Source organism: Trachurus trachurus (genome assembly GCF_905171665.1).
Source record: "Trachurus trachurus genome assembly, chromosome: 22".
In the NCBI taxonomy this organism is placed as follows: Eukaryota; Metazoa; Chordata; class Actinopteri; order Carangiformes; family Carangidae; genus Trachurus; species Trachurus trachurus.
In genome coordinates this window covers 9,617,458-9,632,351 of record NC_139907.1, presented here as the reverse complement: position 1 = coordinate 9,632,351, position 14,894 = coordinate 9,617,458, and the positions used below count along the sequence as shown (strand labels likewise).

Genomic DNA, 14,894 nt, shown 5'->3' with positions numbered 1-14,894 from the left:
AGCTTTACCAACAACACCAATCCCAACAGTGGGATCTATTAATCGTCTGACAGCACTCCGCCCTGTGCCTCTAACAGGCCTCTGTCACACAGAGACATCTGCATAATCTGCTTAAGACTAGCGCTACAGTCGCTTAGGAGCCCAGCCATCTGAATGCCCCTCTAACTCTGCTAATGCTCTTGTTTACTCCCTGGAAGGTTCCTGCCCCCCTGGGATGATCCATATGTGATAAGGGAAACAATTGAAGTATAAGACGGATGTAAATAATCCACTGCCAATTTGGCGTCAGGATGAGGACCAGAGACAATGTCTGACCACCTGGAGAACAGCTCTTCAGAGCTTCCTGTGTCAATTCCTGACAATCTGCTACGTAAGTAACAACAAACTCATATTCATAAACCCATTCATATTATTGAGTGATGTTTTAATTCAGATATTTAGATTACATTCATTACTGGGAGTGGACAGCAGGGGGCAGTCTTACTTGGCATTCGGCTAGCTGGTCCTCCATGTCCGTCTCCTCCAGAGGTTTAGGTTCGAGGATGGAGGTGACAGCGCTGCGCATCCTGATGAACCACTGCTCCAGTCCATCGGCCTGGGTCTGATACAGCTGTATGGCCTGTTCCTGGCGCTGACCCTCCAGACGGTCACTAACACGTTCCTGGAACAGAGCACATCACATTTTACTCATCAAATGTCTTTCTTTATTGATTTGATAATACAGTAATACGATCTAATTTGTTAATAAAGCACAGCTATTAGCCTTAAGTTGTGGGAGTGCGTTTTCACAGTTTTTACAATACCTACCTCCAGTACTTGTTGTTTCCCTGAGGCCTTCATGTGGATGGTGGCCATCCTCTCAGCCAGCACGGCGAGGGAGGATTGCATGGCCAACTGGTCAGCCATGTCCGAGTCCACAGCTTCAGAGGCCAGATCCTCTGTGAAGCTTGTTTGCAGCCGATCTATCTCCTCCTGCACAGTGCGAATCTCATCTATCAGACCCTGCAGAAAAAAAACATCATTGTAGGTGTTTAGTTTATATTCAGAGAGATTGAACACAGATTAAGTTTTATTTTGTTATCGTGCAGATACTGGGCCATATACTACATTTTCAAAATTAAAAATCTGGATCGACTGTTCTTTTCCTAACTCCCCACTCCGTCAACAAACTAAATTATCTCCAGAGGGACAGTGATGCAATGTAAACCGTGAATTATAAATGCAAACACTGGCCCTTTGATCTTCTACAGCGATAATTACTGAGTAGTTTCACTGCATATTCACAGAGCCTCAGACAATAGATAACAATGGTGAGTGCAAGTTGCAGGAACACAGGATGCAATTTAAAATGTACAAATATAAGTATGTGGCTCACCTCATGGGCCTTTATGTGGCTATCTGGGCTTCTGTCCGCCTCCAGAGGCTCGCTCAGTTTGGCCTCCAGAGCCTCCATTTTTGAGGAGATTGATTGGAGTGAACCCTGGTAATGCTGCTGTTTTTCCAGAGCTTCATACAGAGACCTCTGCTTCTCACTGATCTGTTTGAACACCAGTTGTACAATGTAAACGTGCTTAGTCAGAAATAAATAAATCACAAGCTGACATCAGATTATTATTATTCACATACCACATTCTTTAATGTCTCCCATGAGCGCTGCAAGTCGTCCAAGTTGGCCACAGACTCGAATGTCGGATCGTACAATTCTTGGATTGGAGCTCTGGTGAGTGTCCCTCTACCCATCTAAAAATATATTCAATCAGCACTGTCAACAGCTAAGACAAATTAGTTATGAAACAGAGAGTAACTAGAGAGAAAGCTCCGAATTCAAGTAGCCATGATGAATTTGCAGGGGCAGATGGAGAATAGCTATGGATTACAACTCCCCTTGGTTTGTTTTTACCTTTTCAATTTGTGATTAGATTTATTGATTGTTGCAGTTTTAACTGTTTTGTTAAATTTGTTAAATGATTATAGAAAAAATGTACGATTATTAAAAAAAATTAAGTGAAAGGAAGAACTGATAAAAACCAAAAAACCAAAAGTACATGCAATTTAGTTGAAACCCACGATGAAAAAATAGGAATAGAGAAGGCAGATACCTTGGTTACAGTGGCCTCAGTGTAAGTGATGGGGGAGGGAGAGCGACAGACAGGAGGAGAAGATACCTCGCTGTTAGTGCCCTCCTCCCCGGACTCCTCAGTTACAGGAGACAGGAGTGTGTGACAGCGGCCTGCCGTCATCTGACACGCCATGCAAGAAACATTAAAAGAAGAGCAGACATGCAAAGTGGATTTGGAAAGGTTTGCGTTTTTTGTAGCACAAGGCACTTCATAAGTAAAAACACATAAGCAGGCAAGGGAGTTTAATTAGTAAAAATGAAACCAATTCAAGCTGTTAAGAACTCTTTAAGTTAAAGCCAGAGGTAGCAGAATGAATCGAGAGGTTTATCAATTAGTCGATGCGATCATCACAAACAAACAGCTTAATCAGCACAAGTTAGTTAGTTATGTGGTGTTTTGTGCTCTCTTACCATGACGGCTTGTGCTGAGGATTTCTTGGATTTCTCTCCTTCCATGTCCTGCAGCCCCTCAGGCAGTCCCTCCACATCAGTCACAGTCAGCAGCATGGTGGCATGCTTGGCCTTCACTGCCAGCATCTTGCACTTTGAGTTCAGCGAGGCGATCTGCTCTTGGTAACCTTTGATTTTCTGGGCAAGTTCCTATTCAAAAATACAAAACACCACATTTTAAATGGTGCAATGTTTTGAGTTCTAGTCCTAAATGCATTGCAGCAGAACTGCACACGAATTGTTGGTGAAATGAAAGACTCCATGTATTGTACTTCGTGATGAAGGATCTGGGCCTGCAGCTCCTGGATATTGCCAGCGGGGTTCGGTCGGTCCTGGATGACGCGATGAGCTTCCTCAATCAGCCCCTGTAGGTCTCTCACTTCCTGTTCATATTGCTCATACTGCACCACTGCCTCCTGAACAAGAACAGAAAGTGTCACAACAGTTAGGTCAAGAGTTCAAACCTATAAAAAGTGCATTTATTCTGCATTCAAAAAAAGTGAACCTTCCTTAAAATAAACATAAAATGCATGCTGTGTCTAAAAAAGAAGTGTCGCAAGAACTACAACATGATAAAGTTATTGAGCTGTGGTGCCCCCTACTGTACCTGTAGGATATTGCACTGCTGAATGGCTACGTGCTGCAACTGACTGGCTTCCTGCTGCAAACGCAGAGCTGTGCGACAAATGGCCAGGTTGGGCATCACCTCCTCTGGGACCTGCAGAGCACTTTGACACAGCTGCACTGCCTGCACCTGCTGCTTGAAGCTCTCCATGTCTGACAACAAACGCTGAAAAAAACAGGACATTTGCACTGTGAGAACTTGCTAACAAGCTATACCAGATGCGGAGAGAGCGTTAAATGCTCATTGTGATAAATTACAGGCTACATTGGATTATCTAAAGTCGTGCGATTACCTGTCTCTGAGCCAGTTGCTCTTTGAGGCTCTGCCGTGCCAACTCTGGTGAGGTCAGTGTGGCTTGGACCTGCTCCAGAGCAACGTGTAAGGCCTTAACTTCATACTCCAGGGCCTCCATACTCTGAGGACATGGCAGACACAATTCAATTGCATATATATCTGCACCTAAGTCTTCAGTTTTGTTGATCTTTTAAAGGGGCTCATTCATTCATGTCACAAACATTCATGTCACCTTACCTTATCTGCATCCTCCAAGCTCTGCAGCCGCATCTTGATGCTCTGCTGAAGCTCCTCGGTGTGTCGGCTGAGTTCACAAACCTGTTGGCTCATGGATTCGACCTGCAGCACCTCAGAAAGGAGCTCGACTTTCTCCGCCATCGACTCCAGGTCTCCATGGAGCTCCCGAGACTCACGCAGGACGGCCTGAGCAACAGGGGCAACAAAGCAGTGAATGAGAGGAATGTGTGGTTTAGGTCTTAAAGTGGGAAGGCACAGTTCATTTCCTGTTAAATGTGCATTTTATGGAGTGTGTGAGCATGTGCAGCTCAAATCATGTCAAACCACTTACACCCCGCCTTCTCAAAATAATATGGAGAAAAGCTAAAATGGTTAACTTTATTTAAAACAACACAGGGACATGACAAGATTGCAGCTCACCTGATACATGCGTATCTGCTCCTGCAGGTGAACTGAGGAGTTCCAGATGATGTTTGCCCTCACCAGGCTTTTGGCTTTCTCCGACCACCGCACAATGAAGTCCAGCATCTCATTATACTCGTCTAAATAGCAGACGGCCTGAAGAGCCAAGATAAGGGAGACAATAAAGCATGCTTTTCTGTGTGACTGTAACATTTCTGTGTGGACGTTGTACTGTACAGCAAACTGAGCACAAACCTTTTTGAGCCAGTTGTTCCTGCAGTCTGCCAGGCGTGTCGTGTGGTGATGCATCTCTGACAGTTTGCTGATGGCGTCACTCAGCTGTTTGGCCAGCAGGGGGTTTCTGCGACCAAACTCTTGTACAGCAGCATCCAGTTCTGACAGGGTGCGACCACAGGAGTCCAAGTCCTCAGCCAGGCTCTGTGTAAGGAAATGACATGTTGAATTTTATATCCTGACAATATTTAATTTGTTTTTCTTAACAAGATGCAAATTCACAGTGAGGCCATCCCACCTTGACCTCTTCTTTGGCATGATCAACATCTGGAGACTTTTCTTTGAATTTAGCAGCGATAGCTTTGAGTTTCTCAGAGATTTCATGTATCCTGGAGCTGAAGTCCTCTTTTATTTCCCTGGTCTTCTGGATTTCTCTCTCTTTGGAAAGAACCTAGAACATCAAGAGGAAATGGAAACAAATGCCACAAGACATGTAAAACACACTGCTTCCTGGCAGATTGATTTTAGACAATAAAGAAATGTATCATGGTCTTATGTATGTAAGTCTATGAAATTATATGATACCTGATCCTCAATGGCGCCCAGTGCGAGTGAGACCTCAGCTAGTTGCATGGAGATTTCAGAGGGCAATATAGTGTAGAGGTCCAGGTACTTGCTCTGTTGCTGCTCTGCTAATTTATCCACATTCTGACGATAGTTGATCACATCTCCATGCACAATCTGTACACAAAAAATACGATCCAGTTTGTCTTTCTCATAAACAATAATATTTGAATAACAATGGGGATGTTCTGGGGATATCACAGATATTATATTTCTTTTTTCTTTTTTTGCAGACAGCAGCTATACCTCGAGCTCCTGCAGCAGAGAATCAATGTCTGGTGTGGGATTGAGAAGAAGCTCCCTGGTCTCCTGGATCCAGGCTTTAACAACACTGAGCTCCTTCTCCACTTCCTCTCTGTCCCTCAGTTCCTGAGCGGTTTGAGCCCGTTTGGTCCTGGACTGTGTCAGAAGGCTGGAGACACAGATAAAAATGATGCAATTCAAACTCTGAATTGTTAAATATTGGTACAATGTACTTTTCAAATAGACAGAAGGTGTAAAAACATAATAAATAATTGAGTAATTAGAGTGTTTTTTTTAATGTAGGTGTATAAACTTGCCACTACCTTTCCATTTGGTCTTGTGCTGTTCTGATCTCCTTCAAGCTGGGCAACTCATCCTGGTCGTTTGTCGGTGAAGGCACCTCCACATCGTGCAGCAGGCTGAGGGCGTACTGCCGGAGCAGCATCAGGGCGGAGAGTTCTCTCTCTAGGTCTTGGCTCAGCAGGTCGTGCTGGTCCAACAGAGACTGCAGGGTGGCTTTAGAGGCCTTCTCCACGGCACTGTCGGGGAAACGACTCTGGAGCTCATCGGAGACGGCTCTCACCTTCACCATCTATAACAAATGATCACAAAATGAACAAAATGTTGCGATCATTTTGTGTAATTACAAAATAATTATCACATAATAACGTAATATTGTGAAATTACGAGCTACATATTTTCTTCGCCTATATACCTTCTCCCTAAAGGTCCTCCATTCCTGTGCAGTGTCCTCCAGTACTCTCTCCTGTCCCCGTGCCACGCTGCGCAGTCGTGTCCAGCGCTGCCACACAGTGGTCATTGAGCGGCTGATGGTGGCCTTGCTGGCATCGCTCCCCACCAGCTCCAGCTGAGCAGCTTGCTCCTCTAAACCACTCAGCTTCTCTTGGAAGCCAGTCACCAGTGATACAAGAGACTGAAAAAAATAAGATACAAGTAAGAAACACAGTGCATTGCTGTCATTGAAGCAACACCCATTTTCTTTTTCTTTTTTTTTAGAGAAATACTCTTTTTTTGGCTTCTCATACCCGATGACTGCCCAGCTTATCTTCAGCCTCTTGGTTCGTGGCTGCCTTTGCTGTAGAAAATTCAGTCAGCTTCTTTTCAGCCTCATTCATCAGCTCAATGACAGTCTGCCTCGCCTCCTGGTATGACTTCCACTGGGCTACGCAGCTAAAAAAAAAAGGGCACATTAATAATAAGTAAGTAGATAAAACGTCATTAGTAACAAAATGAATATGTAATCACTGCATGTAGATCACTCCTTTGTTGTCACTACCTGTGAAGGACATCCTGGTGACACTGGAGCTGATCTCGGACCTCCACGCCCCTCTGCTTTGCCGACTCCACACTCACACGCAGCTGCTCTTTGGCTGTGGGGTTGACCAGGTTCCCCAGCTGGGGCAGCAGGGTCTGCAGCTCCTCCAAGTGGCTGAGGAACTCCTGCTCCGTGGCCACGATGTCCCCTTGCTGCCGGAGACACTCCTCGTAGTTCTCCACGTCCACACCCAGACTCGCTTGCTGTAGGAAGGACACGGCATCCTCCAGCCACTCGCAGGCTGACTGCATCCTGAAGTGGTACTTCTGGCACAACAGCAGGGCTTCCTCCAGAGTGATCTACATATAAAACAAGATAACAGACTGTTGAGATCATAGCTCATCTCTTTAGGTATAAAAGTTGTATTCAGACATGATGGTACTGTACAGTAACTAGCACAAACAATATTAAAGGGATAGTTCAACATTTTGGCAAATTGGCCCATTGCCATAATCCCTATAGTCATAGCAGTAGGTTTGTTACCTTTAATTGTCGGTGCAAGCTATTTTTAGAATGGCGGAGCAGAGCCGTGAGCTGCGCTCAGAGCTACGCTACGGAGGCTAATGGGATTTCTTGGTTTCCCTCATCAAACTCATCAAATACACAATCCAACAACTCCACAACGCCCTGGTGGACAAGTTGTGACCTGCACATTCACCACGCTATGAGATAATAACAGATCGTTACCAGACAGAGTTGTTTTAGAGGGAAATTCATACAAAACCGCTGATGTGCGTTCCTGTCAGGGGCAGTTTTGCATTAGTCTCTGCATTTACCTCTAAAACAACTCTGTCTCGTAACATTACGTTATTATCTCATAGCGTGGTGAATGTGCAGGTCACAACTTGTCCACCAGAGCGTTTTGGAGTTGTTGGATTGTGTATTTGATGAGTTTGATGAGGGAAACCAAGAAATCCCATGAGCCTCTGTAGCATAGCTCTGAGCAGCTCACGGCTCTGCTCCGCCATTCTAAAAATAGCTTGCACCGACAATTAAAGGTAACAAACCTACTGCTATGACTATAGGGATTATGACAATGGGCCTATTTGCCAAAATGTTGACCTATCCCTTTAAAGAGCATTTACCTGTTTTGAGCTTAGTGCTTTTTGAACATCAGCCTGCAGCTTTGCCATTTCCTCTAGGTTTGTGTCTACATGTGCTGGGACGAGCTCGTTGGCACTGTTATATTCCTGTTTCTCCATGCTACTGAGAGCAGCCACGATCCTCAGCCTGGACTGCACTTCCTCCTGCATGATTTGCTGCTTCCTGATCTCCTCCTGCACCTTCTCCACCCTCACATCCACGATCACAGCGCAGTCCAGCTCATCCCTGACCTGCTGCAGCCAGTCCAGGGTCCTTTTCATCTCTGTCTCAAAGTCTTTACTCTGAATAAACCTGTTCTCACACTCCTCTATCAGATCCCCCACTGCAGCCTGCAAAGACCGCAGCTCATCTTGCCACAAAACCACCTGCTCCTTGGAGGCGTCGTGAGCAGCTTGCTCCACACGGGGCGCAAGAGTGTCCATCTGCTCCATGAGCCTGGACAAGTGAGAGTTGGCGCTTTGGAGGCTCCCCGCTAGAGCGTGGTAGTTCTTCAGCCTCTCCTCAGCCGACTGGGTCTCTGCGTTGACTTTAACCAGCTGCTCCTTCGTGGCCTTCAACTCAGAGTCAACCTGCATGGCCATGGCCTTGTGGTCCTCAAACGACTCCAGGGTTTCATCCAGATGCTCCACTTTCTGTTCGACCAGCCTCTTGAGGCCGTTGTACAGGCTCACAAGCTGGGTCATTTCCTCTGTGCGCCAAGGCTGACCAGTGCTCCGAAATCCCTCTTTCTTCTGGTTCAGCTCACTCACAGCTAGACCAAGGTTACTCAGGTCTGCCTGAATGGCTTTGTAATCGCTCTGCAGACTGACGACTTCTTCTGTTTGCAGTCCTACAGGTTGTGTGCCAAGGCTGTTGAACTGTTCTTCCAGCTCTTTGAGTGCTTTATGAGTGACATCTATGAAAGAGGTGTACTCATTCCTTGTGAGAATAGCCTGCTGGATTTTCTCCTGTTTCTCCTTGGCTAGTGCTAATATGCTGTTATATTGCTGGGGTAGGGTGTTTAGTTTTTCATCCAAATAGCAGTGGTCTACCTCATTCAGAGTGGGTAATATTTCCTGCCCAGCCCTTTGTACAATTAGGAGAAGGTTCTCATATTCGATTGCCTGCTCGACTATCAGCTGATACTTGAGTAGTTGTGCTTCTAATTCAGCATCTCCAACCATCAGATTGATTTCAGGAAAGGTGACTATGTCGGCTTGTTTCAACCATTGGCAAATTTTCTCCAAGTCGGTCTTGAAATACTTCCTGGAGACAAGTACTTTTTCAAGCTCCTGGAGTTTCTGGCCACATCTGTGCAGGGTTTTGTCAAAGATGTTTTGTAACTCCTGTAACTTTGTGAGAATCTCGTTCCTTTCTTCTTCGCTGGCATCTCTCATCAGATCCCTCCCCTGAGACCACAGGGAGGTCAGCTCACTCTGATAGGCTTTTAGACTGCTTTGGATGTTCCTGCAGGTTCTGACCTGCTTGGCCAGGTCATCGGGTAGTAAGGCGATGTACTCCTCTGCCTGGGCTTTCTTCTCATTCTGTTGGACCCAGGAAATAGACTGGTTCACAGCCATCAGGAACTGCGTCCTCTCTGTGAAAGCCTTGCTGAGGTGTTTTCTGCGCTGCACCACTTTCACGCTGAGCGATTCCACTTCAGACTGGGTGTCGGAAATGAGCTGTTGCAAACGCTGCCGTTCGCTGAGGCCCAGCCGAGCCAGCACCCTGTCAGCGTCGGCCATGGCCTGGGCCAGCAGGAGCTGCTTGGCCTCCAACTCGCTGCAGATGCTCAGGTGGTCGAACAGGAAGCTCTGAGCCAGCTCAGGGGGAGGACTCATCTTCATGGCCTCAGACAGGGCGGGCTGCTGCTCCTCGGCCCAGTCCCGAGCCTCTCTCAGACGGGCCTCCACTTGGCTCATATCTTCTAGTGTCACCACCGAGTCCTGGATTTTCCTCTCAATTAGGTTTTGCATTTGAGACCATCTCTGCTCAAAGTGGCTGATTTGCTCTTTCACCAGCTCCTTGTCATCCAGGTTCAAATGTTGGATGACTTTCTGTTTCTGGTCTTTAAGGTCTTCGAGAGTGCCCTTTTGCTCTCCTAGAGTTACTGCAAGTTTCCGTAAAGCCTCCAAGTGCTGAGACGAACTTTCAGCATCCGTTCTGTCACAAAAAAAAAACCAATTAATTATACAAACGTTGCATGAAAAACATGGTCATCATTCACGCATTTCCCCACAGCGATGGCCATAATGACAATTGCTATGACAGAACCAGTTGTCTCGCACAGATCTTTTCTGTCCAAATAGGTGTGGGTAGAATCTCTGATATAATTTTTGGAAAAAGAGACACAGCACAACTGACATCTGTCCACTTTTTTGGCTTTTGTCTCGTCAGGAGATTGGAATGAAAACACAGCAATATGTGATGAAAATGTACTTCATGCTCAAACACACCTGGCCAGATTGTCCCACTCTTTGGACACCTGTTCAAACAGTGCCTCCACTGCAGAGATACAGTCGTGGTATTCTTTAGACCTCTGCAGGTCCTCCTCCCTCTGGCCCTGCAGCTTGTTGGCCTGGTGACAGAGCTCGAGCCAGGAGTGGCTCAGGCGGTCAAGCTCTGCGTGTTCTGGAGAGTCCTGGCCACCAGTCAATCTGCTCACAGTCTCAGACATCTTGGTGAGGATACTCTGTTTGGATTGCAGTTGCTGGCTGCATTCCTGTATGACATGCAATATAGTAAATGGCAAGTCGAATACATCCAAATAGTGAGCAGATCTCTCTTTAATCCCCACACAACTGCAGCCAAAATGTTGGATTAGATGGTAATAACAAAATAACCCACAGAATCATGTTTAGACTCATGGTACCAAGCACATCAACATGTGTTATACGAAGCTTTTAATAAACATGCAAAAGAAAAAGATGATTGATGAGGATTTTTAAGAAACGGTGGTTATTGATAATGTTCACTACCTTGGCTTGTGACAGCATGTTTTGAGCTATCTTAGTCTCCAGCTCTGCCGGCCGTCTGGAGAGGCTGAGGAGCTGCTGCTCCATGTCTTGAAACAGGCTGCTGAGATCTTGTTTCTGTTCCTTGATCTCTCTCCAGCCCTCTGAAAGCACCTGTGCACTGGACATCCTTTCCTCAATCTGTAAAAAAACACATTTACACCTTCAAACAGTGTATATTTGCATATTAACAGATAGAGAGCAGCTGAAGTCGCAGTAGATCATGATGTTCTTAAGCATTTTCTGACTGAACGCTGAAGCGATCTTTATATGGTAATATGCAGTGGTCGTAGTATGCCTCATATACATTTCCTGTTCCTGTTTCTTGTTGGTTTTTAAAATTAAAGTGACAGTGAAGTAACAATCACTGACCGTGAGCTTGACCTGCTGGACCTTAGCCGCTGTAACTCTCACTGCATCATCAGACAGGTCACAAACCGAACACACCAAGTCCAGGTAAGTACTGGCCTGCTCCTGAAGGGCCCTGTAGTGCTTCACCTGTGTTTATGCACAAGTAATTAATGTAAATAAATTATACAAAAATAACTTACACACATTGTCGGCATCATTGCATTACAAGAGGGTGTCAGTAACCTGCTTGAGGGCCTCCTGCAGACCAGATGGTCCCTGATCATTCAGCTGGAGTTCCTCCTGCACTGTGCAGAGCCAGGTCTGGCTCTGCTGCAGAGTGTCCTGATGGTTGACGTGTTTCTGAAGCTCCCGGTCTAGACTCTGGTAGACCTGATCAACAAGGTAAGGCAAGACCTTTATTAGCTCCATATGTTTAAGTAAGGGTTGATCAAATGCAGGAGAAAAACTAAAAGCCGTATGGTTGTCAACTTGTATCACTCACACGTTGGGCAGTGCTGCAAATAGCAGAGTAGCTGTCTCTGGTTCCCTGCTGGTGAGCCTGGACTTGTTGACTGATCTTAGCTTGAACTTGGTCTGTACAGCTGGCAACTAGACCTTCTCCTTTCTGCTGCAAGCTGCTGAGACGCTCCTCCAAACTGGATATCTCCTCCATTATTGCCTGAAATAAAAAAACAGCCAGGTGTTTAATGCAGATCAAGATTTACATTACATTTATATTATCATTATGTAAAAACACAAATTCCAATGTAACTAACATTACAGTAACATTTGTGAATTTCTGTGGGGCAGTGACGTAGTTGGGCACCTTGTGTCGGGCGAGTTGCTGAGTGGCCATCTCCATACTGCTGGTCTGCATGGAGTCGGAGGTGACCAGCCTACTGGACATCTGCAACAGCCATTTCTCCACCTCTTGCAGCTCGCTGTTGTAATCCTCATGCTCCTTCACCCACTCTATAAGATTCTGGACCTGGGTCTGAAACAAGACGCAAAGCAAATTTCAATTATGTTCATATTTGTATGAAAACAAAATTGTATGAAAAATATATATACACAGTATGGGGCATCAGTTTCAAACACAAACAGCAGTAGTTTTTCCTAAAACCATGTAACATATTAATAGAAATGACATTTCTGGACTTTATTCATACTCTCCAGCTCAGATTTCATATCAGCAGAGACACCATACCTTGGCTGCCAAGCAGAGGTCTTGGTAGTCAGCCTGCAAATTTTTCATCTTGTCACTTATAGTGGGGTCGTGGACTGTGTCGAGCAGGGCCTCTCCTTTCTCAATGACAGATTTCACTGCTGACTCATGAGACTGCACTGTCTGCTGGATGGTCTGCAGTAATGAAGAGGGAGCGGCACATTGCAGTAAAACCATTTAGTTATCTTGTTCTAGTTTCACAGTTTCCAATAAGATGATGAACCAATATTCATTTACCTTGTACTTTGCTAGCTGAGCCTTCTTTTGGTAGAGCTCCGCTTTAGGCTCTACACTCGATGCTAAAAGGTTCTTAGTCTCCATCACCCACTGGGCCTGGGCTTTGTATTTATCCATAAAGTCTTTGGAGAGTGAGATACATTTCTCCAGTGAGCTGTGCTCTGTGCGCAGAGATGCCATCAACTCCTCCAGCTGGAAGAGCCGTGTCTCCACCTCCTCCTTCAGCTGCTCTGCGTCAGGTTCCTCCAGGAATGCCATAGCTTGCTCCGTCTTCTCCCTCATTGCCTTCAGGTAAGTGTGGCCCTGCTCCATGTCGCCCTGCAGAGCCTGGAAGGTACATTGTTTTGTGTCATCGAGCTTTAATTGGTGCTGTCATTTCCACAAATAACATGTTGAAGGTCTAAAGAATGAAACATAAAAAGGCATGTTCTCTATGTCAAAGAGTGTACCTCCAGTTTCTTCATCTTTCTCTCCATAGCAAATCGGTCCACCACATCAACACTAATAGCCACTGTGCTGAAGTTATTCTGGGCTGCGCTGAGCCAGTCTGCAAAAGTTCTGAAGACACACTGAGCCTCTTCAATACAAGACACCTCCTCCTGCAGCTGTTTGATTGTCTCCTGTAACACAAAGGAAGAGGATAAAAAAAAAGAATGATTACATCTTCACAGTTATTTAGCAAAATACAGATTTACAGAAAGATTTTTAAGATTTTAAAAGAGTAAATTGTGTTATTCAGCTGGATATAGAGACCATTACAGATGTTTAATGCACTGAGACAAACCTATCAACAATACTTATTGTATACTGTGCTGTGCAGATATAGCATTTACATAATGCATTACTCTTATAATGTGTGATGTGTTCAAGAAGATGGTACCAGTAAATGCAGCAGTAGGGCGTGGTAGCGGGCTGTGATCTGCGTGGCTCTGGTACAGATCCGGCTGCTAATGTGAGTTTCATCCAGAACCTGCTGAGCCAAAAGACTGAGGCCCTCCATCTCCTCCTGGTAAACCAGCACTTCCTCCTGCCAGCTCTGACAAAAGAAGTGATGTTGGGGCAATTATCTTCATTAAACTGAAAAGTGTCAGGAAGTGGCATTGATTCCATTGCAGATTAATTTGTTTTTGAGAACTGAGAGGAGCAGACTGACGATTCTCAGCCGGAGACTACGCAGCGACTGAATCAGCATCGACAACTTTACATAATCATCACAAAGTGTGAAAAAACATTTTACGCATACCCTCTGTTCACACTGCACCAACCTTTATTAGCTGGAGTTGAGCGTCTTTAGTGGCGCGGTCGGACCGCCGGTGGCTACGTAGCTGTGCTTTGGTCTCCATGCCCTTTAACCAGCTGTCGAGTCGCTGGAACTTCTGCTCCATCTGTCGCAGTTTGGCCAGAGCACTGTTGAGCTGAGCCCGGGTGTCGGCCAGCCGGCCCTGGTACAGCCTCCACTCCTGCTGCAGGGTCTCCAGCGCTCGGTCCTCGATCTGAGGCAGCCCCCAGGGAACGACCAGCTCTCGACTGACCAGCAGAGTGTTTAGCAGAGCCTGGCCCTCTGTGCAGCGCAGCTGGAGTTCCTGCAGTTACACAGATGTGGTTAATCACTTTGAGCTCTCTAAACTTTTAGGAAAGAAATGACTTGTGTGGAACAACATTTCAGGATGTGTAGTAAATGTTCGTATCTTAGTGATCATTTTCAGACCTGCAGCTTTTGGAGAGTCTCCTCCAGCATGTCAACATCACCCTCCAGCTGGGTGTAGTAGGCAAGCTTCTCTTGTTCCTGTTCCAGCCACTCCTCAAATGCATGGAGGCCTCGTTGATATTCCTGGTGAGCTTTAACCAGTTCCTCTGCTTTGCCTACTGCCCTCTGAAAACACAGTAATGATAATGATTCAGCTGTAATCAGAGAGCTACCGGTAATTATAATTCTCATGTTTCCTTTGACATTTCTGCAGTTATGTGGCCAACACTTTGGTATTTCCACTCCTCATACTCTCACTGAGTATGACTATGAATACTACTCACTGACTGCTTTAATTTTCTCTGATGCCATTTCAAATTGTGTTGAAAATTAAAAATGGCACTAATTAAATGACAATTAGTCATTGCTTTATGATGCCATTTAATTAAACCACGCTTGTGGAAAATTAAACTGCATCTCAGAACTGAAGCTGAAATGCATCTTAAATAGGATTCACTGCCTCGCTACAGTATGTGCATTTTCTGCTGCTTGTTACCATGGCATTGTCTTTGACTGTGTTATAGCGCTCTTGCAGATCCTGAAGCTCCAGCTGAGCAACGTAGTTCTCAGCAATATTGGCACTCTTTGCAGCGATGGTTTCCAGCAGGGCGTTGTGGCTCAGCACTTCTTCATACAGCAACTGAAACATCAAGGAGGGTTGAAAGACATTATC

General features: G+C 45.6%; 1 protein-coding gene across 1 annotated transcript in view; it reads right to left on the bottom strand.

The window, feature by feature from the left end:
- syne1b (spectrin repeat containing, nuclear envelope 1b) overlaps positions 1 to 14,894 on the bottom strand; it is a gene marked incomplete at its 5' end in the record, with an annotated part of 71,632 nt that overhangs the window by 25,516 nt on the left and 31,222 nt on the right. Inside the window, 33 exons of the mRNA XM_083998852.1 lie at positions 485 to 661; positions 808 to 1,002; positions 1,376 to 1,537; positions 1,627 to 1,740; positions 2,100 to 2,240; positions 2,531 to 2,719; positions 2,842 to 2,985; positions 3,177 to 3,359; positions 3,487 to 3,609; positions 3,726 to 3,911; positions 4,146 to 4,283; positions 4,383 to 4,565; positions 4,660 to 4,812; positions 4,947 to 5,102; positions 5,232 to 5,397; positions 5,552 to 5,820; positions 5,944 to 6,162; positions 6,275 to 6,419; positions 6,526 to 6,863; positions 7,650 to 9,810; positions 10,104 to 10,369; positions 10,626 to 10,802; positions 11,034 to 11,159; positions 11,256 to 11,402; positions 11,515 to 11,691; positions 11,839 to 12,006; positions 12,220 to 12,372; positions 12,475 to 12,801; positions 12,924 to 13,094; positions 13,355 to 13,510; positions 13,740 to 14,057; positions 14,183 to 14,347; positions 14,718 to 14,861. Of these exons, the coding sequence (XP_083854978.1) occupies positions 485 to 661; positions 808 to 1,002; positions 1,376 to 1,537; positions 1,627 to 1,740; positions 2,100 to 2,240; positions 2,531 to 2,719; positions 2,842 to 2,985; positions 3,177 to 3,359; positions 3,487 to 3,609; positions 3,726 to 3,911; positions 4,146 to 4,283; positions 4,383 to 4,565; positions 4,660 to 4,812; positions 4,947 to 5,102; positions 5,232 to 5,397; positions 5,552 to 5,820; positions 5,944 to 6,162; positions 6,275 to 6,419; positions 6,526 to 6,863; positions 7,650 to 9,810; positions 10,104 to 10,369; positions 10,626 to 10,802; positions 11,034 to 11,159; positions 11,256 to 11,402; positions 11,515 to 11,691; positions 11,839 to 12,006; positions 12,220 to 12,372; positions 12,475 to 12,801; positions 12,924 to 13,094; positions 13,355 to 13,510; positions 13,740 to 14,057; positions 14,183 to 14,347; positions 14,718 to 14,861 (8,037 nt within the window). The remainder of the gene's footprint in view (positions 1 to 484; positions 662 to 807; positions 1,003 to 1,375; positions 1,538 to 1,626; positions 1,741 to 2,099; positions 2,241 to 2,530; positions 2,720 to 2,841; positions 2,986 to 3,176; positions 3,360 to 3,486; positions 3,610 to 3,725; positions 3,912 to 4,145; positions 4,284 to 4,382; positions 4,566 to 4,659; positions 4,813 to 4,946; positions 5,103 to 5,231; positions 5,398 to 5,551; positions 5,821 to 5,943; positions 6,163 to 6,274; positions 6,420 to 6,525; positions 6,864 to 7,649; positions 9,811 to 10,103; positions 10,370 to 10,625; positions 10,803 to 11,033; positions 11,160 to 11,255; positions 11,403 to 11,514; positions 11,692 to 11,838; positions 12,007 to 12,219; positions 12,373 to 12,474; positions 12,802 to 12,923; positions 13,095 to 13,354; positions 13,511 to 13,739; positions 14,058 to 14,182; positions 14,348 to 14,717; positions 14,862 to 14,894) is intronic.